At 42.4% G+C, this 25,633-nt stretch overlaps 1 protein-coding gene across 1 annotated transcript in view; it reads right to left on the minus strand.

Moving 5' to 3' along the window:
• Positions 1-4,764: 4,764 nt before the first annotated feature.
• Positions 4,765-25,633, minus strand: part of LOC117454406 (G-protein coupled receptor 83-like) — a 21,690-nt gene continuing 821 nt past the window's right edge. Inside the window, exons 2-4 of the mRNA XM_034093635.1 lie at positions 24,639-24,764; positions 5,962-6,095; positions 4,765-5,580 (exon numbers count right to left, since the gene is read on the minus strand). Coding sequence (XP_033949526.1) covers positions 4,866-5,580; positions 5,962-6,095; positions 24,639-24,764 — 975 coding nt within the window. The 3' untranslated portion in view covers positions 4,765-4,865. The remainder of the gene's footprint in view (positions 5,581-5,961; positions 6,096-24,638; positions 24,765-25,633) is intronic.

A 25,633-nucleotide genomic window follows, 5' to 3' on the forward strand; every position in this document is an offset into this window, starting at 1 on the left:
CGTTTGAAACAGATTGTAAGGCTGAGTGAGTCCCTGTAGTTCTCCTCCATAATATAAAAGCAGTTCAATGAGGCTCTCTGCACTTTTGTGGAAGTGGGAACATCCGAGTGTTGCAAGGCTGAGGCGTGCCACCTCCCCTCCAAAAGAAAGTAAAAAATAAGATCTATTTCTCAAACAACTTTCCTTCCCTTTTTGTGTTGTCCCTTAGAAGTATTTTCTGAAGTATATCCAGAGAAGAGTGCGTTATGTTAACAACCTGGAGGAGAAGCTTCTGGTGTCTTTCTACCGATGCTCCATAGAGAGTGTGCTGGCATATTGCCTAACCACGTGGTGTGCCAGCTGCTCAGAAAAGGACAGGAAAGCCCTTCAGAGGGTCATCAACATAGCCCAGAAGGTCATCGGCTGCTCACTGCCTTCTCTGGAGGAACTCTTCAGCCAACGTTGCCTCAGGCAAAATAATTGCAGACTCTTCACACCCTGGACACTTCCTGTTTGCTCTTCTGCCCTCCGGTAGACGCTACAGGTCAATTCAATCAAGGACAAACCGACTGAAAAACAGTCTACCCCAGAGCCATACGAGAACTGAACACCGTCAAACGCTGAACTGAACAGTTACAACTTGCAACTGCACTACTTTTTAATAGTTGTATTAACTTATTAACTGATCGACATCAGAGATGCAAAATATCATCCCTGTGATTTTTATATTGTAAACAATATTTAAATTATGTGCGGGCATGTATACATGTTGGTATGGATGTGTGAGCATATGTTTATGCGTGTATATGTTTATATAGATATATATTTATTCGTTTTATGTGGAAATGCACTGCGAGGATTGCTTTTTTTAATTTCGTTGATGACAATAAAGGAATTCTATTCTATGTTCAGAGTCTCTTTAGTTGAATGAATAGTGTGTGCTTTCATTAGAAAATCAAATCAGAACAATCATAATGCATTTCCCTTTTCTTTTTCATGTTCCCCTTCCTGTGATATTCAGACTATTTTTGAAGAAATACTGTAAATAAATAAAAAATAATACCAGACCAAACATCTTTGAATGGATTACCATGACAATGTGTATAGACTTTTATGGCAATCATCTACTGAATCAAACTGACTAAACTGGTCTCCTGTCTTTTTTTCATTATTCTTATGTTACAGTGGGACAAGGGCTTAACACATTCAACAAAAGATAGTGCACATTTTTACCATTATACCTGCTAAAGATGCCTTCTTTTAAAGAGGACGGTCTCTGTGTGGTTGCTCAACGCTCCACTGTGTTTACCAACTTGTTGCTAAATATGTCTGTTTGCTGTTAAAGTGGGTTTATTAATGCTATTTGATTATAAAAATAGCTTCCCACTGTGGCCGATGAGAGAAGTGAGAGCGAACCCAAACAGTTACATGTAATGGTTTTCAAACCATAACAAATATCTCTTAAGTGAAACTTAACCATGAACAAATCTAAAACATTTATTGAAGTTGTTGAAATGTGAGTTGTTTTGGAAGGCAATATTTCTTAATTTAGTCATAGTTATATGTGTTCTCTCATTTAAATCTAGTAACTTTAATTCACAATTACTACTTAACCTTTTTTAGATTTCCCATAACTCAAAAAGTTGCTAAATTGGTTTCGGGTACTATGCAGCTTTTAAATTGGATTAAAAGCAAACTGCTCTTAAACCACAGCCGTAGATGTATCCTAATGGTCTCATGGCGCACTGCACATGGAGGTGCTATGACCTACTGGATTAGAGTGCGGTCTCCAATCAGTCCGAAAAATAGCTGTCTGTCCCACAGGTGGCATATCTGGGACATCGTATTATCCTTGCTGTCACTCAGGCTTACTGCCCCTTGGACAAATATGAATAATTTCAAGAGAAAAGTGAGCCTTGTCTCATGGGTGTTGGAAAACATTTCTGCACCTTGAATTATTCAGTTTGTACTGTGATTCTGCTGATATGTACAGCAGCAGTTTGTCTCTTTAATCTTTAATCTTAAAAGTTTGCCAATTCTGACATATTTATGAAGGTATGGTTTTCATTATATCCCCCACAATCGCATGTTAGGAATCAAAGCAGTTATTGCACCAGTGCCTTTAAATATTTTCAGAAACTAGATAATAATGTCTGAACATCTAAAGCCATAGAATAAGGTTAAGACATTTTAATTACTACTACACACTACTACTACACATATATTAGTATGCCCACACAATTCACACTATTGTCACCTTTTAGCTAAATGACATTGAAATAAACGCAGTAGTATGTATACCCACTTTATTCTTAGTGATATAACCAACACTCTCACAATCCTGAACAATTGAGTTTTTTTTATAAATTAATCAAAACTACTTTAAGAGAAGACATGACATTGCAAAACATTTATTGTGGAATATTGATCATTTACTCTGTAGACCATAATCCAACCAACAAACCAAAAAAACAACAATTTATTAATTGAGAATTAATCACACAGAACAGAGTCTTTTACACAGCACAATTACACTCTACCATTTATTTTACTTTTCTCACTTCTAATACATAAAACATATTTTGTTCACATAAAACACTGAACACTTCCAACAATATATTATCAGCATCTTTCACTGCCGATCATGCTTTTCGCCGCATTAATGGGTTTCCTTTTTATTTTTACAATGCTGGAAAATATAAATGACAAAACCTTCAAAACTGGAATTATAACACATATTTTTCCAACAAAAAACTCTTTATTTTCTGTGATTTCATGAGAAAAAAAAATGCTTTATGCCACTTCACTTCACCAGACTTCACTGAAGCTGCCTGGGTTGAAACTCATTAAAACGTGAATTGATTTAATATTTCTCAGTCCTTTCATTTGATGTGCTAAAATAGGATTTGCCTTTCAAAAGGACAGTGTATTTTGTACAATTTCTTTTTCTTATAATTCCTTTCAATGGCAGAATGAACTGCATTCATGCATTCACTATGCCTGTTAAGACTCTGACAGAATAAAAAGTGTATAAACAACGGCAGGTTTTCCAATCGCCAACACATCTTTTAGTTTTACGTCGTAAAAACAACAGAACTGAAACATCTTCCTGCTTCCCTGAAGTTACTGATTGGCAACATTGTTCCTTCAATGTGAGTTTTGTAAACAACAAAGACTAATTTACAGAAAAACACGATCTATTGTTTTTTATGCAGCGTAGGAAATTCAAGCTGTTTTAGTATAAAACCATTCTGCCATATGGTTGATCTTCTTTTTGTTTTGTTATTGTAGCCTAGAGTTTAACACACACAAACACAAACACACACACACACAAGCACTTGCAATACACATACTTAACTGTATAACAACGTTAACACAGCAATGGAGAGCCTGAAGCCGTGTTGAAATGTACCCTGAGGCATTTAAAGTAGCACAGTGAGCTTCAAAGCAGCCTATCAAACGGTCAGGGTAAAGATATGTTAGATATTCCAGATATATGATTATTCTGATGTATGAGAAAATATAAACACAAATAAATTCCACTTAGGCAATGTTAAATGAACTGAGCATGCATCAATGCTCCATCTCAAATGCAAATTGGAATGCAACTGAAAACTTTCTTTTTAGCAATTGTTAAACAGAGAGAATTGAACCAGTCATATTTATTATGCATCATTGGGTCGAAACAGCAGTGAGAACACAGCATTTAGCCACGGCAGTACATTTTGGTATGCAAAACAGAACATCGACTGATGAACCAAAATGTTCTTTTCTCTCAAACCTTTCTTCTGGGCAGGCCAACATCACACAGTGTAAAGGCTTGTAAAGCATCTACGACGATAATAGAGTCTATGGTACAGAGTTATACTGTGAGGTCACAATATAGAAAATAAGTCTCAGAGACTACTGCTGTATTTTGTTGGCATATTTCCCTTTCCTGTGCAGCACATAACGCCTCCGGCTGAATGTGAATCAATGAGAAATACTGAGTTATAATTTTTTTATGAATATGTTCAGCGTTATCCACCGAGACTTTGTCCTAGTGGGCAGAATAGCAAACCAAAGTTATAAAAGGAAAAGTACATTCAAACTTAAAAGCAGATCCTATCACTCTAAAAGGTTGCCATGAAAAAAAATACAGATAGACTTAAATCAGGACATCAATATCAAAGTCTTGTATTTTACAAGATATTTTTGAGTTTTTTTGGCATTCATAGCATTACATTACATTGCATTTAGCTGACGCTTTTATCCAAAGCGACTTACAATAAGTCAATATAATATTACGACATTTCAGTCGAAGGTGTTGTATGTGCATGACTGAGCCAAGTTCATCACATTGCAACCTTTGCTTGTACATCATATGCATGTTGTAATGTAAATAATCCAACAGTATGAAGACTACTTTAGAAAGTGAGCAAAATCTCCAAAACATCGACTAATTAACCTTGTTAGCTGGTAGTTTCCAAGGTCAAACTTTGTTTAAACTCCACTTACAAGCATGGAAAAGTGCAAAGGACACAAATGGAAACTACAAAAACTGCGCATATGCTGGAATAGAAGATCTAGGGCTAGGGTTAGCAGCTGTGAAGAGCTGAGGCCTAAATTGAGTGAAAAGCAGTTTGGGATGAGAAAAAAAGATAGGTGAAACCAAAGAAAATCATGTTTTTATTACAGTGTCTGATGGAAAAACAACATGGTGTTATTTTTCTTCAATTTAAAGCCATCACAAAAGCCCATTATCATCTCGCTCCACTGCTGTTAAAATCCATTGTAGGCCCAGGCTTACATCTCTGAGATTTTCAGATGTCTTGTTCTTTTTCGAACATGGCAAATCCCAACCTCAGACACAGTAATTGCATCACATTGTGGCAGTGTTTTTCAGGTCAGCTCACAACCACAATGGGTTCCACGGAGAGAATGTCAGTCCTTCCTGTGAGGACCTGCCTGGCGATGAAGAGCACATGAGTGTCTTTGAGGTTTTGGGACTGGCTGGAGGAGGCGTGACTTTGCTGGGAGGAGGAATTGCCTGGGTGTGGCAGAGCACGCCCGGGCCTGGAGGACTGGTTGGTGTCGGGCCAGGCAGTCCTGTGACGACAAGGAGCAGCTACAGTGCGTAGCTCCGGCTCCAACCCGACCACCGCCCGACGTTTCCTCCTGCACATGGCGAAGAGCAGCCTCAGCTCCTGGCGAAAGGTGGGATTCAGACAGCAGTAGATGAAAGGGTTGTAGCAGGTGGAGCTCATAGCCAGCCAGTGAAAGCAGAAGTACAGGGCGTTAGAAGAGTGGATGGCCTGACTGGACAGTAGCACCACGTAGCAGTTCAGTGGGAACCAGCAGACAGCAAACATCCCGACAACCAGGAGCAACATGGCCAACGTCCGCCGCCTTTTCCTCTTCTGGGCAGCGTGCTGAGCTGTCGTTGTGTCACCGATGGCGTTGTGGTGCCACAGCCGGCAGGCCACCGTGGTGTACGAGGCGGTGATGACAAGGAGTGGCAGCATGTAAAGTAAGATGAAGGTCAGTAGGTCAATAAACTGCCAGTAGACATCTGATGGCTCTGGGAAATCTGGGACACACAGGCTGCGCTCCTTTTCCTTACTGGGGAGGAGAGATACGAGCAGAGGAAGCAAGTCAGATTAGTAATAATTAGGTCATAAGTGAGGGTAACGCCACAAATATTATTAGTGATTATACTTTTGAAAACTTTCTTGATTCTTGATCAATTGTTTTGAAATTGTGATACAGTTATTTTCTCCCTAGGTGACACAATCAAATCTTAGTTTTTAAAAAAAAAACGAAAAATATTCAGTTAAAATTTACCAAAACAGCAAATCCTCACAACTAAACAGCTGGAAGGTTAGTTTGAAAACTGGCTGAACTTCCCCCCTTCCACCTCAATGGAGTAGACTCACCAAGCTCTCCTCGATTGCCTCCAAAAAATATTATTATACACTTCCACTGGAGTGTTAATCATTTTACCTGTATGTAAAAGTGAGGAGTTTTTGGTAGATTGCATGAGGTAGGGAGAAGCAGCTGGCCATTAACCAGATAACAGCGACCCAGACACCGCCTTGTGCCGGGGACATGCGAGGTCTCAGAGGGTGCAAAATCACCTGAAACAAATTAACAACACATATCAAGGTCAGTGTAAACACACACTTACAGATAATCTGTCTTCTATTCATATTAGCTCCAGTTTGATCTAACTCTCTTGAATGGCAGTAATTATAAGAGCTTAGACTGATTTAATGTGTGAAGCAGAGTGTAAACCCAAGACCATGTTATTTTCTAAAGGACTTTTCAAAGTCAAATCTTGGGCCAGATAAACGTTTTTCTTGCTTGTAGCTTATTTTGTCTGTGCAGTTTTTGAAATCACTTGGAATCTAGACCACATATTGGTTCTATCTACAGTTCAGCAGAGGGACAGAGAGAGCATTTACCAACTCTAAACAAACAAACTAAGCAAAAAGAGGCCCCATTATGCTTTTGGTTTTTTTTTCATTTCCTGTAGTGTTATATGTTTTTGTGCATGTCAACGGTCTGTACAGTCAAAAATCCACATCGTTTCAAGTTCAAGTCAGAGGGAGTTTCTGTAACGTAGTGACATCACTATGTAATACTGACACTTTTATGACCATTCACAACAGAGCCAGAGACTGGGCTCTCGTTTCAGACAGAGGGTGAAAATAGGTGCTGCAGCACAGGCAGTATGAGAAAAGTAAAGACCTTTTTGAACATTAAAGCATGTAAACATGTCACAGTAAAAGCAAAAAAATACAATTATGAACCTGAAATTAATCAAATAGGCCCCCTTTAAGTGCAATGACAGAAAGAAAGTGTGATATGTCATACAGTTACTCAATTACTATCAATTGTTTTGTCGTACTTGAGTATTTCCATTTTGCTCTACTTTATACTTCTACTCCACCACATTTCCTTAGATAGCTCTGACATGTACTTGTTAGTAATATTTTTAATTTCTTTAATATAACACTGTGAAAGAAGCCATTTTGCACAATGAGTATTTTACCTTTTGCTGATATATCTTCAGTACTAAAGTAAAACGTATTAATTTTGCAGAAATAAAGGGTCTGATTACTTCTATCCCCACTGGAGAACATCCAGTGTAGTAAATAAGGTACATTAAGAACAGCTAAATCGGACAAAATGCAATATACTTTATTTAAAAGCATCTATATATATTTTCTTACCAATGTCTGGCTTTATAAGAAGATCAACATAATTTAACACACTTCAGATTTAAATGCATCAATTATATTCAGGGTTTTTTGTTTCACATAAGATCATATTTCAGCTCCACAGCTGGCACCAATTATTGGAGCAGAAGAAGAAAAAGGTGTTTTGAGAGGTACCAATCAAACAGCCTTCACACTCAATTGAGGGCACATCAATTAAAAGAACAAGAAGACCTTAATTCATGAACCAGTGGGGCCTATTTCATAAAAAACATCTATTGCACGTCTGTCCGTCCTGGGAGAGGGATCCCTCCTCTGTTGCTCTCCCTGAGGTTTCTCCCATTTTCCCCTTTAAACTGGGTTTTCTCTGGAACTTTTTCCTTGTACGATGTGAGGGTCTAAGGACAGAGGGTGTCATATTGTCATACTGATATTCTGTACACACTGTGAAGTCCACTGAGACAAATGTAACATTTGTGATATTGGGCTATATAAATAAACATTGATTGATTGATTATGCAGGGACATCTTCCTGAAATGATAATAATGGCTCCAAGTAGTTTTCAGCAGAAGCCGAGGTTACATTAGACATCAGAATTACCATTTACAATTGGACCCAGGGTTGTTGAGACGCTATGTGCATTTATTTTTTATGGTGAAACAATGTATCAAGTCGAAGTACAGCTTCTACATCATGAGCAGGAAAATTACATTGCATTTAGCTGACGCTTTTATCCAAAGTGACGTACAATAAGTGCGTTCGACCAACAAGATACAACCTTGAAGAAAACAGAATCATAAAGTACATCAGGTTTCATAGAGCAAAACATTTCAAGTGCTACTCAACTGGCTTTAGGTAAGCCAGTCCTTTATTAGTATATAAGTGCTTTGTTAATAGTTCTATCGCTCGAAGTGGAGTCGAAAGAGATGAGTTTTCAGTCTGCGCCGGAAGGTGTGTAAGCTATCTGCTGTCCTGATGTCAATGGGGAGCTCATTCCACCATTTTGGAGCCAGGATAGCAAACCCACGTGTTTTTGCTGATGGGAACTTGGGTCCCCTGCGCGGCGAGGGTGCAGCGAGCCGTTTTGTTGATGCAGAGCGGAGTGCACGTGCTGGGGTGTACAGTTTGTCAGGGCCGGCCCTCGGCATAGGCAGTATAGGCGAATGCTAAGGGCGCATCAACCCATAGGGGGCGCCGAAAATTGGGGAGAATTTTCTTTTTTAAATATATATTTTTAAATTTCATAACACAATTTCCCGATTTTGGATCAAAGTACATCTTATTATCTTATACTAACAGAACTACGCCTATATTGCGTACAGCACCCATAAACTATGGCACACCCCACCCCCTCAAAATCGAGTCTACTTTATGTAGATGGTAACAAAGTAGTGTAATATATTACCTTTTTTTTTAAAGTAATATGTAATATATTAAAAAAAAATAGTAACGACCCCATCTCTGGAGTTGGCGTTCTCTACTCTGATTTACATGAAGAACAACAGGAGGTCACGGCTCTCTGTTGAACAGGACTTGCGAGTGGCCCTCTCCTCAGTGCCACCAAGGATTACAAAAATCTGCGCGCCCCGACAGGCACATGTATCGAACTAATTTGTAAATCGGCAAAATATTTACAATAGCACATGTTTCAATGCTGATTGCTGAAATGTTACATTTATAATTTGTAGTTCAGGACCATGGACAATGCAGCTTCCTTGCATTGACAGTTCTCTGCTGAATTTCTGCTGAGTTTCCTTTGCCTAATTTTTTATTGTGTGACCTGTCTTGTGAGGAATTGCAGTATCTCCTTCTCCTTTTTTCTGTTTGTTTGTCTATCTGTTTGTCTGTCTTCCTGGCTGGGCGTGGTTGACCTACTTTCCGTTTTCCGCCAACTCACCTCCGCTCCTGTTTCTCATCATCACTGATTACCACTACTCACTTGCTGCTGCTTAAAACTCCGGTTCGATCATCAGACTTCGCCAGTTCTTCGTATACTCACAGTGGTAAACTCCAGTTCCGGCTGACTAGTATTGCTAGTCTTTTTGTATACTCTTCCAGTTGGATTTTTCATATACTAATCCTGTTCTGTTTTGTGCCTGTTCCAGATACTCCATATTCCATTCCGTCCTGCCTGCCACGTCCAGCCCAACCTCCGTCTCAGCCCTGCTCCACGTTCTTCCCACTCTGTTGAGAGTCTACTTTGTCTCCTGCCTGTTTTTTGAGGAACGTAAATAAATCCAGTTTTTTTTTACACTACACCTAAGTCTCCGTCCCAAGTGTTCTTGCATAGCGGGTTCAAGTTTTGAGTCTCTTTACGAGGAGCGTAACAGAAGAACTGGCCAAGAATGAACCCCGCAGGATCCGGAGCGGATTCTACCCCAATCCTTCATGCCCTGTCTAGTCAGGGCTCCCTCCTGGGTGAACACGAGAAGCTCATCCGAGCGTTGGTGGAGAGTAACCGGTCCATGGCTCATCATGTCTCCGAGTTGGCGTGCCAGATCTCCGCTCTCACTACCTCGACGGTAGCATTTCAGGCTACTCCCAGTCCAGCCCCTTTGCTCCCTCCTCGCCAGGATTTTCCTATCACCGATCCTGAGCCATTTCACGGAGATGTGGAGAAATGCAGAGGTTTTTTGTTCCAATGTAACAAGGTTTTTCGCCAGCGTCCTGTTGCATTTGCTGCTGAAGCAACGAGGATTAATTTTGTTTTGGGGTTGCTCCGCGGGAGAGCTTTAACCTGGGCAGAGGCTTTAAACTCTTCGGTGGATTTTGACACTCTACGTTTTGAGGGCTTCTCTGATCGGTTCTCAGCTGTTTTTGATCATCCCAACTCCTCTGGCTCCGCCGAGAATAAGCTGCTTAGCCTGCAACAAGGAAGCCGGACAGTGGCTGATTACTCCATCGAGTTTCACACACTCGCTGCAGAGGCTCGATGGGACGAGGCGGCTCTCAAGGCGGTGTTTTTAAGAGGATTAAGGGACCAGCTTCGGGACGAATTGGCAGCACGAGACGTTCCAGCGGATCTCTCAGAGCTGATCTCCTTAGTGTCTCGTTTGGACGGTCGTCTGCGGGAGCGCCGAGCTGAGCGAACACGGAGGGATTCACCAGCCTCACTCTGTAAGCCCAGTTTTTCTTCCTACTCTGCTCACTCGGTGTCTAGACCTCCCTCTTTTCCCCCGTCGTCCAGTGTGCGCACCTCTTCTCAGGAGGAGCCCATGCAACTGGGTCGTGCTAGACTTTCTCTGGAGGAGCGTCAGCGCCGGATAAGTGCAGGCCAATGCCTGTATTGTGGAAAGACTGGGCATAGCATTCCCAACTGCCCAGTACGGCCAAACTGGGAGGCTCGTCAGTAAGATTGGGGGTCCTGGCGAGTCCACAGCAATCATCTCTAACCCCATCCTTGACTCGTTTTCTTATTCCTGCCAAGCTCTGTGTTAGTTCTATGACATTGCCTCTCCAGGCTCATTGATTCTGGTGCGGAGGATAGCTTTTTGGACCAGGAGCTAGCTGAACAGCTGGGACTCTGCTTGGAGCCGCTAGAGGAACCGTTAACTGCCTATGCTCTAAATGGACAAATCATCTCCTCAGTCACAGCACAGTCACCCCTTGTGACTTTAATCACCTCCGGAAACCACCGTGAACTTATCCAGTTTAAGGTAATATCCTCTCCTTCTACACCTCTGGTTTTGGGTTACCCGTGGCTACGTACTCACAACCCACACATTGATTGGGCTAAGGGAAGGATTATTGAATGGGATCAGCACTGTCTCGCTAACTGCCTGTGTTCTGCCATACCTTCAACTTCTGTTTCCCCAAATCCTGTTGTCTGCCCTGATGCATCTGTAGATTTGACTGGTGTTCCTACTACTTACCACGACCTGCGTTGGGTCTTCAGCAAAGAGAGGGCTCTCTCTCTTCCTCCCCACCGACCCTACGACTGCCCTATTGATCTGCTCTCTGGAGCTCCTCCAGCCGCCTCTACAATCTGTCCCGTCCTGAGAGGGAGGCTATGGAGCTTTATATCACGGACTCTGTGGCTGCTGGTATTATTCGTCCCTCCTCTTCTCCTGTGGGTGCCGGGTTCTTCTTTGTAGGCAAGAAGGATAAGTCGCTACGACCTTGCATAGACTTTCGGGGGTTAAACAATATCACGGTCAAGAACAAGTACCCATTACCCCTTCTCACCTCAGCTTTTGAACCTCTCCAAGAGGCAACCCTGTTCACCAAGCTTGACCTTCGAAATGCCTATCATCTGATCCGCATCCGCCAGGGGGATGAATGGAAGACAGCGTTTAACACTCCATTGGGCCATTTTGAATATCTGGTCATGCCTTTTGGTCTCACTAACGCCCCAGCAGTTTTCCAGTCTATGATCAATGATGTCTTGCGTGACTTCCTTAACCGCTTTGTCTTTGTCTACTTAGACGACATCCTGATTTTCTCCAGGAATCAGGAGGAACACGAGAACCATGTCCGCACGGTCCTACAGAGACTGCTGGAGAACAAGCTCTATGTTAAGGCGGAGAAGTGCGAGTTCCACCAGAACCGGATCAGCTTCCTGGGCTACATCATCAGCCAGGGAAAGGTGGAGGCAGACCCTGGAAAGATCAAGGCAGTGGTGGAGTGGCCAGTCCCAACTACAAGGAGGGAGCTCCAGAGGTTTCTGGGATTTGCAAACTTTTACCGTCGCTTCATCCGGAACTTCAGTAAAGTAGCTGCACCTCTCTCCAGACTCACCTCCGTCAACATCACGTTCTGTTGGACTCCAGAGGCTAACAGAGCTTTCATTAAACTCAAGTCCTTGTTCACCTCAGCTCCCATCCTTATTCAGCCAGACACAGAGAAGCAGTTTGTTGTGGAGGTGGATGCGTCTGATACTGGAGTAGGAGCAGTTTTGTCTCAGATGGCTGGTCCTGATAACATCCTCCATCCCTGCGCTTTTTTTTTCACGTCGCCTCTCTCCTGCGGAGCGCAATTATGATGTTGGTAACAGGGAGCTTCTGGCTGTTAAGTTGGCACTAGAGGAGTGGAGACACTGGCTCGAAGGCAGCAAGCAGTCTTTCCTGGTCTGGACGGACCACAAGAATCTCTCCTACATCCAGTCGGCGAAGCGACTGAATTCCCGACAGGCCAGATGGGCTCTGTTCTTCTGTCGCTTCGACTTTTGCCTCACCTTCCGCCCTGGCTCCAGGAATGTAAAACCCGATGCTCTGTCTAGGCTATACTCTCCTGACTCTCCTGATCCTCCCGATGCTTCAATCCTTCCCAAGAGTTGTGTAGTAGGCGCCCTCTCTTAGGAGATTAATAACACCATCCTGGAGGCATTGAGAGAGCAACCAGATCCAGGCAATGGTCCTCCGAACCGTCGGTTTGTTCCTGATGCTGCCCGCTCCAAGGTTCTACAGTGGGTCCACAATTCCCGGTTCTCAATCCATCCCGGAGTAAACCGCACTCTTTCTTTCCTGAAGAGACATTTCTGGTGGCCAACGATCAACAGGGACACTCTGGAGTACGTTTCTGCCTGTCCCACGTGTGCTAGGAGTAAGTCCTCCCACCAGTCTCCTGCAGGGTTGCTCCAGCCCCTTCCTATCCCTAGTCGTCCCTGGTCACACATCGCACTGGATTTTGTTACCGGCCTGCCCCCCTCCCAGGGCAACACCACAATCCTCACTGTAGTAGACCGGTTTTCCAAGTCAGCTCACTTCGTTGCTCTTCCAAAACTCCCGTCAGCCCTGGAGACCTCCCAACTTCTCACAGAACATGTTTTCCGGTTACATGGTATCCCTGCCGACATTGTCTCAGACCGCGGTCCCCAGTTCACCTCTCGAGTTTGGAGGGAGTTTTGTCAATCCCTGGGAGCCTCAGTCAGCCTGACTTCTGGATATCACCCCCAATCAAACGGCCAAACAGAACGAACTAATCAGGACCTGGAGTCAGCTCTCCGCTGCATCACCGACCGAAACCCCTCTACTTGGAGCTCTCATCTCTCCTGGGTTGAGTACTCCCACAACGCTCTTACCTGCTCCGCTACTGGTCTCTCCCCCTTTGAGGCTTCATTGGGGTACCAGCCGCCCCTGTTCCCCGAAGAGGAGCGAGACTTGGCAGTTCCCAGTCCAGCAGCATGTGCGTCGCTGTCAGAAAATCTGGAGAGATACACGATCTGCCCTTCTCCAGACTTCGGCACGGAACCAGCGATCAGCCAACCGTCACAGAAAGGCAGCTCCTCTATACGTCCCAGGCCAGTCAGTCTGGTTGTCCTCCCGCAACATTCCTCTCATCTCTGAGTCCAAGAAGCTTTCCCCACGCTTCATTGGTCCTTTTCCCATCCTAAGGATCATTAACCCTTCCGCAGTCCGGTTGAAGCTTCCCAGAGCTCTGAGAATTCACCCCACTTTCCACGTGTCTCAGATTAAGCCGGTTCACACCAGTGAATTGAGCCCTCCGGCCTTACCCCCTCCTCCCGCCCGTATCATCGACAATCACCCTGCTTATACGGTGCACCGTCTTTTGGACGTCAGACGTCGGGGCAGGGGTTTCCAGTATCTGGTGGACTGGGAGGGTTATGGCCTCGAGGAGCGATGCTGGGTTCCTCGTTCCCGTATCCTGGACCCAATCATGGTGAGGGCCTTTCACAGGGCTCATCCAAACAAGCCTGGTGGTCGCCAGGTGGCTCCCATTGAGGGGGGGGGGGGTACTGTGAGGAATTGCAGTATCTCCTTCTCCTTTTTTCTGTTTGTTTGTCTATCTGTTTGTCTGTCTTCCTGGCTGGGCGTGGTTGACCTACTTTCCGTTTTCCACCAACTCACCTCCGCTCCTGTTTCTCATCATCACTGATTACCACTACTCACTTGCTGCTGCTTAAAACTCCGGTTCGATCATCAGACTTCGCCAGTTCTTCGTATACTCACAGTGGTAAACTCCAGTTCCGGCTGACTAGTATTGCTAGTCTTTTTGTATACTCTTCCAGTTGGATTTTTTCATATACTAATCCTGTTCTGTTTTGTGCCTGTTCCAGATACTCCATATTCCATTCCGTCCTGCCTGCCACGTCCAGCCCAACCTCCGTCTCAGCCCTGCTCCACGTTCTTCCCACTCTGTTGAGAGTCTACTTTGTCTCCTGCCTGTTTTTTGAGGAACGTAAATAAATCCAGTTTTTTTGACACTACACCTAAGTCTCCGTCCCAAGTGTTCTTGCATAGCGGGTTCAAGTTTTGAGTCTCTTTACGAGGAGCGTAACATGTCTGGTTTAAATGAGTGTGTTGCTGCTTTGATGAAGCCTAATTTGATAACGTTTCAAATTAATTTCTGAAATACTTCATTAATAAATATTTCATGAGTAATATAGTTGTCTTTGTCACATTTTATTTGGCATTAGTAAATAATTATGCACATGTACAGATATTTTACATGATATGAGTGATAACACGTGTTATAAGGGCTATTTTGCACAATAGGTGTGCCTTGAGATTTTTACTTGTCCTTTGGTGTGCCTTGGGCGCAAAAAGTTTGGGAACCACTGGACTCTAGGCGTGAGATGACGAGAGCCTGGACCAGAACCTGCGTCGCTTTCTGGGTCAGCTGGGGACGTATCCTCCTGATGTTGTAAAGCGTGTATCTGCAGCAGAGGGTTGTAGCAGCTATGTTTGCAGTGAAGGACAGGTTGTTATCTAGGATCACACCCAGATTCCTTGCAGTCTGAGTCGGGGAAACAACAGAGGTGCCGATGTTGATTGTTAGGTCAAGAGTGGGACAATCTTTTTCCGGAAAGAAAAGCAGTTCAGTCTTGTCAAGGTTGAGCTTGAGGTGATGAGCAGACATCCACTGAGAGATGTCAGCTAGACAAGCAGAGATGCGTGCGACGACCTGGGTCTCTGAGCGGGGAAAGGACAGGATTAATTGCATACTGTATGGTGAATTGGAGTGTATGCATTATGGAGAAGGGAAAATAGATTGCATTTGAAAAGCGCAGTGCAAACACTTAAAATACATTTGAATGACATTTGTGTGTATTTGTGCAACTGAGACTAAAGTACAGCAGAGGAAGGTCATATAATAGTCACAAAAAGGCGAGGAATATGAAAGATACAGTCCAGAAAAACATCAAAGCAGCTGTATCTTGTCAAGGCAATGAAGCTGTAAGCATGTCCTTCTACGGTGGCCCTGAAGTGCAAGACAGCACAGCATTTCAGAAAACGCCACAGCATTTCACAAAACACCACAGCATTTCACAAAACACCACAGCATTTCACATTGGACGGAAAGGGTATTCCTTTAGGGCAGGGGTAGCCAACACGGTGCCCGCGGGCACTTAGTCGCCCGCAGGGGCAACGTGAGTCGCCCGCCTGGCATGTTCTAAAAATAGCTCGCCAAGCAAATCCAAAATGTATAAAATACACAAAACAAAAAAGGAAATGTAATTAAAAGAATCTACCCTATGCATAAACGAAACCTAAATCATAGCGAACTCTATCTACTTACTACAACTCTATAACACCCCACCCCCACAATGAATATCGACCAATCACGTTCTTGCTTGATTTGCGGGACCAGCGTTGCAGTCGGGAAGAAAACCAATTTGTCACCTCCCCGCTGATTTTCCTTCTGGCAGAATCTACACTACACATCAGCCCCATTGAACACAGCCTATCATGCGAGCCTATACAACACATGAGGGGCAGAGTTTTACTCTGTGTGTTGTAACTTATATATTTATTGCACTTGACGCATGGCGTAATTTCCACTGGGGACATGTCCCCCGCACTTTTCGAAATCACCTTTGTGTCCCCACTTTATAAATATGTTTATTATTATTTTTTAACGCAATCCGTCATCGCCACGGAGGAGCACACAGCCTTTGTGAGCGAGCGAGACAGAGAGAAAGAGAGTGAGCGAGCTAGGGAGGGAGGGAGAGAGAGAGAGACAGAGAGAAAGAGAGCTAGGGAGAGCACACCTTTATCTATTTAATATAGATAAAGTAAGAAATAATTCCAATGTGTACTATAGGACAGTACAAAAAACAGTTTAAAAGGGGAGTGGTTAGTAAAATATGCATAAAGAAAAAGAAAGAATGCTAATAGGTAACATAAGATAAGAATAAACTAGTTTAAATGATTTGTTATTGGTTGTGATCATATTCTAAAGATGTATGGATTATTGAAAATACAGCTCCCTTTCATCTGAGTGTTGAGAGCTGTATCCATCAATTCATGTTGTGCTCAAAGTGCACCAGATTGATGCATTTCACTTCAACATTTAAAAAAAAATCTTCCATGCACGCTCATGAGGCGGTGAGGACCCCCCTAGAGGAGGTGAGATCCACCCCCAAATAAAAAAGGTTAAATTAATTAAATTGCAAACATTTTCTTTTAGTAAACACTGCAAACGGGTCTCACAGACCCAAACAGCACACAAAGGTTAAAGGTCAGCATATAATAATGTTAAAATGTGCTAAATATATACACTGCAAAAAACAAAAAAAAGAGGAGTAAAAGTAGCCCTCGACTTGTTTTATTTTTTGAAAGGAAAAAAGGTTGGTGACCCCTGCTTTAGGGAGAACACTTCTTGTTTGTGATTGGACAGAGCCAGCCAGAAAAGCACTGCTGTGATTGGTTGTTTTTGCTGCCAGTCAAGAAATGACGCTTCGTGATTGGTCAACACCCGACAGCGAAATATGTCCCAACACATCAGCCGTTAGCACACACTCGGATCTCACAGCTCCTCATATCTGTTCAGACACTGGACAAAAGTTAAACAAGTACAAACCACAGACTGTCTATGTCATGGCGAATACAGTCGCTGCTTTATTTATGTCTGTATGATGTTGTTGTGAGTGTGGACGGAGCAGCTACAGGTTAGTTTAGCCTAATGAATCCGATTCAGAAAACACGCATTTTAAAAGCTTTTACTAACTGTTATCAGTATGTTGTTACTTCGGCATCACTTTGAAACGTGTATTACAATTAAATCACGGTCAAATATGTTCATTTTGTTGTAGGATTTACATGGAGATACGCCCCGTCCCCTCTCCAGCGCCTCTTGTTTGAATGACAGCATTGACAGGAGCAAACACAGCTGACAGTCGCGGTGAAACTCGAGCGATTAGAGCGATGCGAATATTGGGTGGTCTACCATAGTATTTACATGGAGATAAGCCCCTTAAAAACCATGAGTTAATAAAGCATTAATTCTGTGTTTACTCCTGTCATTCAAACAAGACGCTGGAGAGGGGGCGGGCCGGAATCGGATCGATCAGGCTAAACTAACCTGTAGCTGCTCCGTCCACATTCACAACAACGTTATACAGACATAAATAAAGCAGCGACTGTATTCACCATGACATAGACAGTCTGTGGTTTGTACATGTTTAACTTTTGTCCAGTTTCTGAACAGATATGAGGAGCTGTGAGCTCTGAGTGTGTGCTAACAGCTAACGGCTGATGTGTTGGGCTAATCACGAAGCGTCATTTCTTGACTGGCAGCAAAAACAACCAATCACAGCAGTGCTTCTCTGGCTGCTCTGTCCAATCACAAACAAGAAGTGTTCTCCCTAAGGAATACCCTTTCCGTCCAATGTGGTGTTTTCTGAAATGCTGTGGCGTTTTGTGAAATGCTGTGGCGTTTTGTGAAATGCTGCGGCGTTTTGTGAAATGCTGTTGTGTTTTGTGAAATGCTGTGGTGTCTTGCACTTCAGGGCCACCGTACATTTCAATGCTATTGGACAATTGTGTCTGGTTGTGACCACAATGGCATCCAAAGGCTAAAACTCCCGTTAAACACAGATGATTCATAGACTTGCCCCTGGCCTCGTTCCTTATCTGACAGTAAATAACATATCAAAGCCTGACATTCACAGGCACACCACAATGACACTTCTTCACCTCAAAACCGTCACTCCATTCACATTCAGCACCATGGACAGCACCGGAAAGAGCACACCGTGGCAGCGTAGTAAATCCATACTACATCCAAGCAGCTTTTGAATGTGAAATGTGTTCACATTGAAAAATGTAAAAGATAAAGCACTCAAATTCCTTTCATACTAATATACCCTTGATAATTGAGAGGGCTTTAATTGACACACGACCTCGGTGAAGCTATGCACAAAGAACATTGAGGAATTGCGAAAGTAGTTGAAAAAGAAAAAAAGCTCACAAAATGTGTTGTACATTGTATTCAAGAGCATAATGTCATGTTAACCACACTCATTAAACAGAGACCTGTTTCAGTTGTGCTTGAATGGAAATACTACATTTATACTTTACTGCTACTTATTAGTTTTTGAGACACAAATTAGTGATTAGTTGGTATATAGTCATGTTTATTGGGAGTTACATGAGCATTTGATTTACATTCTTACCTTCTGTAGCATGTTTTTTTTCTCAGTATCTCTATTGTTTACTATATCCACTTTCTGCTGTCTTTCTTTTGTGTAATAATATGTTTTCGTTTTCACTCTTATACCCTTGATTGTGTCACAAGCAGTGTTTGTAGCATGCTTAAGAAAAATCCCGCGATGATGCCTGAGCGAAAAATCACAAATCACAGTCATAAAACCCTACTCCTGCAGCGGTGACACAACATGATGCTTTGTGAGAGTCTGACATCCCTGTTGCTAGTCTAGTACCCAATGAGGGCTTATCCTATGGAGAGTGTTTAGTGGTAATAGCATTGACATTAGGAGTTTTCGATCTAAACACGTTTTTATACATGTAGACAAAAATCACTGGACAAGGAAGCAATTTCAGACACAGCTGTAAAACAAGATTACAGTTTATAACCTGCAAAGGAGGGGGAACTTTGTCAGGCTCATGGTTTCAATGATACAGAAAACTGAAGAAAACTGGGAAAATAACGTATCTATGCCACCATTTTAGATGCGGATTTTGTTAAACTAATACGTTTGCGCTGTGGACCAACACTATACATTGACGGGGAAGGGGGTAGCAATAAAGATTACACCATTAAACAGTTACACAACATAACAGAAATAATATCGACAGCAGCGTCCCTAGCAACCACCTTGGTAACAATGAAAACGTTGAATGGACATAATTTCCATAATCTTCGTAATAACTAGAAAACTAAAGATCATGTTCATCCACTGCACACATCATCTGAAATAACAACTCATATTTCTCGCATCAAATGACATCAAAACACATTTTAATCGCCAAACTAATCTTAATTAATTTTCCACCGAGAATAAAACGAATGTCAGCCATGTTTTTTTTTTCTGCAGGGAGAAATGTGAAGATCACGTGACATAGACACCAGCCATTGGAATGAATGGTGAAAAAAAACGTAGGGATCTTACAATTTCAGAGGCGTTTTTGTAGAAATACTACGTCCCAAGTTGTGGACCAACGTAGTTATTACACGTTTTTTTGTGAGACTGGGTTGGGTCGGCCCAGACTCTGGGGGTTTTTAAATCAATACTTAAAACTCACTTTTTATCTCTGGCCTTTTAGGCTTCTCTTATCAAGAATAACTTTTACCCAAGACCTTTTCCCTCTCTAACCTCTTGAGTTTTATTAGAGGGAAACGGTTTGTGGAGTGGCTTAGACAGGCCGGGGAGTGTTACAATTCGTAGACACAGCGTACCTCACTATCTCTCATCAATTTCCAACCAAGGCTCCAGTGGGGACCTTGTTCCCTGAGTGTGCCTCTCCACCTATGTGTCTTACTCTCGTACTTGCTACCCTTTGCCCTCAACCTATTCTAAGGGAGTGCTTGTTCTTCCGTCTGGCTGTCTGTGTCTGTGTATTCTCTTGTTCCGATTAACGCAGCCACATTTTTTCTTGTTTTGTGTCTATATCTACGCCGGGATCCGGAGTTGAGGCTGATCTTCTTGCTGTGGTCCTGGATCCTCTATCCTGAGTTCTGGATTAAGTCGTGGACTTCGGGTCGTAGCTAAACCTGTCTCTGCGGTCCTGCCTGGGTCTCGTCTTGCTGCCTCCCTGAAGGCTCCCACAGGATTGTAGTTGACATCTTCGTAGATTCATCTTCTTATTACAGACACATGCATTTCCTAACATTTGGACTACACTGTACCTACACTCTAAAAACAAATGCCTTGGCTCAACAAAGAAAATCAACGCAACAGTTTGCATCAATGTTTATTGAGTTAAGACAACTTCTAATGAAATTGTCTTAAAGCAACAAAGTTATTTGAGTTAGGGGAGAAGGCTTTTCCTCTACAATCAGAGGTGTTTTTAATTACGACTTACTTAATAATTGGTAGCATAAACACAAGTTTTTAAGTTGATTACTCAAAAGATTAAGTTGTTTTACCACAAGATTTAAAAGGAATTTTAAGTTGTATGTACTTAATTACCCTCATTCGGGATATAAGTTTTTAAGTTGATTACTGCAAAAATTAAGTTATTCCAACCTGTTTTACCATATGATTTAAAAGGAATTTTAAGTTGTATGTACTTAATTACCATCATTGTGAACACACGTTTTTAAGTTGACAACCATTTATAAATTAAGTTGGTCCAAATATATTGTATTCAATAGTTTTTTTCTTAGCTTTTTCATGTTTTTGCCTTTAAAGTTGTGCAGTTGTTTAATTCAACACATGATGTTTCAATCAGGAGAGAATTCATTTAGTTTGAACATTTATTGACACATGCCATATGATAAGGTGCATGAACACCTGAAATCACAGCTGACTGCAGGAGAGAGGAGAACCATTTTATAGTTTGGCTGCAGCGCGTTGATTGGCTGCTGGAGAATGAGGTGAAATGTAATAGGTTAAAGAGAACGCCTGTGATGAGCTGATTATATGCAGCTGCGGAGTGAATGTATATACACCCAGTCTTCCTGAAAGAACTTTCGCTGAGCTTCATTTAAATCTTGAGAAAAAAGATAAATAACACAAATTGAAATTGCCCCACAAATAATAAATAAACACATTAGCCATATTACCATGGGACATGGGGACACAGCAAATACATGCTGCCATCACAACGAAGTTAGAGGCCTTTGCATATTTAAAACCAGTGCCAAATATGTAAAATCTGTAAAGTTTTTGTAAAACTACAGAAACAAACTCTCAATGGCCACCAATCTGCAGATCACACACATACATTTGACAAAAGATGTAACAAAGATGTTTACACTGCCGACAGTCATTATTTCAAACAGTATGAACACATTTAACGCAGAATGCTTGCTCATTCATTTGTTTGCCTCGACCACGATGGTTGCCATCATATGGCCAGATCCTGGGTGGACCGGTCACTGATGAAGGTGATATTCATGTCCTTTTGAAGCACATTAAATAATAGGTTAGCGCATAAGAGATAATTAATTAGGTAATTGCATGCTTTTTAAACTCATAGCGAATTCAGAGCCATTATTACCAGCTGCTAAAGCAACGCTGGTATTGTTTTCCCCTATTGAGTCTGCATGTGTGTGTCGTCATGGCAATGTGGTCCTGAAGACACACATGCGGCTTTCACACCAGCGCTTTTTAGTTTCTAGCTCCAAGCGGGAGCTTTTCTGGTTCAGCTCCGGTTTCCCTTTTCAGCTCCCGCTCTGTTCACACCGCCCACTGGCGCCCCAGAGCTGCCCCTGCTGCGTCATGACGTCACCGTTTACATCGCTGATTTGCTCCCCAACGGCAGCCATTACGGCGCCCACAACAACAACAACTGCGTCGGGTCGATGATCGTGTTGCTTTTAATCACACGAAGCCAGAATAAATTGAATAACGACTTCTCCAACCTTATACTTTTCTCCAGAGTGCCGTGGTTCATTGTTTATTAATGTGTTTCTGCAGCATTTACCGACCGCTGCAGTGCTGGCTGCTCTTCCACGGAGTGTATTCTCCCGTTAGCTCCCGGTTAGCTCACACTGCAGCGGCCGCTCTAAAGTATTCACTGTCCGACTCACACAAGCAGCTGATGCATATCCCCAGTTCCCCTTAGCCTAAGTGAATGTGTGTCAGTCTGAATTGACACTGTTTGGTATCACAACGCTGTTATGAAAGTTTCTCTGGTATAAAACGGGTGATGTTAGCATAGCAACCGAAGCTAAACTGACTACTTGCATCCGATAGCTGCAATAATACAAAACAACACGTCTGCCTCTCTCCACAATGATCGGTAACAGTGAACGGATGGTCAAAGTAAGGCACAAATAAACAGAATCACACGAAGCCTGGTTAGTGTTGCCTGACTTTATAAAGTGTGTTTATAAGCACTACTGCTTGTAGGCAGGCATAACAGTCGACCCATGTTCAGGGGAGGTGGGTTTAGTTTCCTGCACGCCTCGACGTAAGAGAGACGTAAGCGACGTCGCCTCTTTTTGGAGCTGGAAATGAAGCGGATTCCGGAGCTAAGAGCCGGCGCCGCTGCGGTGTGAACAGGAAAACCCGGCGCTTTTCAGGCTCTAGCTCCGAGCCGGAGCTGAAAAGGCGCTGGTGTGAAAGGGGCAACAGAGGTGCTTTTGAGTACTTTTCCTAGTGTTTAAATGCATGTGGACAGATTTAGTCAATCACAACCGTGCACGTTTTAGTATCTTCTCATCTTTTTTGCAGGTTCCATACAATATTTGAACTGGTTAAGTGAAGAGCAGAAGCCACTTTTCAAATGTTACACAATCCTTTTCCCATGCCATTGCTGTCAACACCTACCCACGCTGAACGTTGCTAAGATATCATTGATTGGGGTGTGGCCAAAAGCAGTGCTTTTGTCCTGTGTTTTTACACTGTGCCCATGGATTTTATTTTATTTCAAGATTTTTAATTACGTCGCTAAACTCCTTGAAAAGGTCCTCTTCCTTTTCTCCAAGGTACACGACAAGGCAGCGGATGCCTATAGTTCTCTGCGTACTTCAATTGTATTGTGCTATTTTTGAAAAAGGAAAAAAAGAGAAATGACCTAAATGAATATATTCTGAATGGGTGACCGGCAACGACTTGCATTTCAATGACAACTCTAAATAAGGATCCTACCTCAAGAAGCATGTCCTTGATCTGCTTCGCCGAGATTCATTTTGAATAAAAAGCGATATCACAATAGTAAGGTCAATTGCAGGTCACCATTGAAAAAGAGATCTTTTGATCTCAAGGGGTTAAATAAAGGCTACAAACAAACAAACAAACCAAAGTATTTTTACTCTCACAGTAGCCTCTACTACTTTGTATCATCTCACAGAACTATTCACAGTTCAAAGGCTGCTAATTTTGGTCAAACAGCAATTTGCCTATACAGTGCAACTACAAGGCTATCTACTGTATTTGAATGACAAAAGATGACACTCACCTTAAATTGTCCTTTGTATATTTCTATTTGTCTTAACTGTGGGAACTTGTCCAGGCATGTTAAGTGGGAGTGGACTTGAAATCCTTAACTCAAGGTGTAGAACAATTAAGTTATCAAACCAATTGCATTACTTACTACAACTTTAATTTAGTTTTAAGTCAATTAACGCAGAAATCAGAGTTCAAATTACACACAATATTAAGTTGATGTAATTACCAACATTATTACGTCAACACAACTTATAAATTAATGTTTGCAACTTAAAATATGTATCTAAATCAATTAACTCACATTTTTATCTTGCAACCATGCATTTAATTAAGTGGAAGTGAAAGGTCGCCTGAATTCGTTTTTAGAGTGTATGCTGTAAAATGTATTATCTCTTCGATTTACACACGGCATCTATTGCACGTCTGTCCGTCCTGGGAGAGGGATCCCTCCTCTGTTGCTCTCCCTGAGGTTTCTCCCATGTTCCCCTTAAACTGTGGGTTTTCTCTGGAAGTTTTTCCTTGTACGATGTGAGGGTCTAAGGATAGAGGGTGTCGTTTTTTCTCATACTGATATTCTGAACAATCTGTGTTGTTGTATTTGCTGTAAAGTGTCTCTACTGTAGGCTATTTTTATTATATGTACAGCACTTTGGCTCGACCAAAAATCGTTTATAAATGTGCTATATAAATAAAACTTGATTTGATTTTGTATGAATGTGGCTTTCTGTCAAACACCTTGATAGCTCTCTTGTACAGCTGTTCTATTGGTTTCAAGTTTGTGGCACAAGCAAACGACCAGTTTGTCAAACAGTATTCAATATGGGATAGAATCATACAGTGGAGGTATGACTTTGCAGCATTGACAGTTAAGAAAGGTCTGATTTGTTTAACATTTTGCAAGTTGAAATTAATTTCAGACAGGTGAATTGTTAGATTTACTTGCCTGACAAGCCTTTTTTGAGGGGTCACAAGCCAAACAGGTTGTGAACCACTGGATTGCATTTCATAAAGGAGAAGTTTTGCTTTTCATTGGTGGCTTTCCACGTCTGCCTAGGACACAACTTCATAAAAAAGGACTTAACCCCCATCTTGTCAAGGCTTATTATTGAATTGCCAGAATACTAGTATTGGTACAGTGTTTCTCTATATCACACAGTAGTGGGATCAAGCATGATGCTCTCTAGCGATGAAGACAAACCTGGCGACGGTCCAGAGCGATGGCAGTGAGCGTGAGAGTGGAGACGTGCAGGGAGCAGTACTGTACAAAGCGACTGATGTGACACATTGTCCTCCCAAACACCCAGGTGCTGTTCACAAACCGGACCTGAGGGAACACCACAAACAGACAGACAGATCAGCTATGCTTTACCAACCCCGTCCATCTCACAGTGTAAAGTTCAGTTCCTGCGATGAATATTGAATGAATGTGTGTTGTGTCTCGTCAGATCTGTTAGTATTATTTCTCTGTGAGTCTATATTGTCAAGTCCGTGTCTGCCATTTCCTGTTTTACTTTGTCATTTCCCTTCTCATTTCAGGTAGTTCGATTCCTACCTTGCCTGTTTGTCCACGGACCTGATTACCTGCCCCGCCCTTATTGTTTGCACCTGTGGAGTCCCTTGCTTTTGTATATATTCTGTGTGTTCCCTGTGCCAAGTGCCAGATCGTTTTGAACCTTGTGAATGGATTACCTTGTTTCGTCATCACAGTAAAACCTTTTTTTTTAAATCATCTTTTGTCTAGAGTCGTGCATTTGGGTCCTATCAGTTTTTGTGTGCTCCAGTCGTAACAATGTGTTATGAATACTAATAATTATTCTGATTACTATTTAATTGGAAACTCAAATATACCTTCAGAAAAGTCAGTGCCAACGTGACTAATAAACCCAGGGAACAAATAGGACCTGGACATACATAAATTATTGATTTACTTGTCTCTCTCTCTCTCCACACACACACACACACACACACACACACACACACACACACACACACACACACACACACACACACACACACACACACACACACACACACACACACACACACACACACACACACACACACACACACACACACACACACACACACACACACACACACACACACACACACACACACACACACACTTTGAGCAGTACAGATATAACTCCGAAGGTGGACATCATTGTAAGCGAGGATGCTAGCAATTAAAGC

The sequence above is a fragment of the Pseudochaenichthys georgianus genome, chromosome 1, assembly GCF_902827115.2.
Source record: "Pseudochaenichthys georgianus chromosome 1, fPseGeo1.2, whole genome shotgun sequence".
Classification (NCBI taxonomy): domain Eukaryota; kingdom Metazoa; phylum Chordata; class Actinopteri; order Perciformes; family Channichthyidae; genus Pseudochaenichthys; species Pseudochaenichthys georgianus.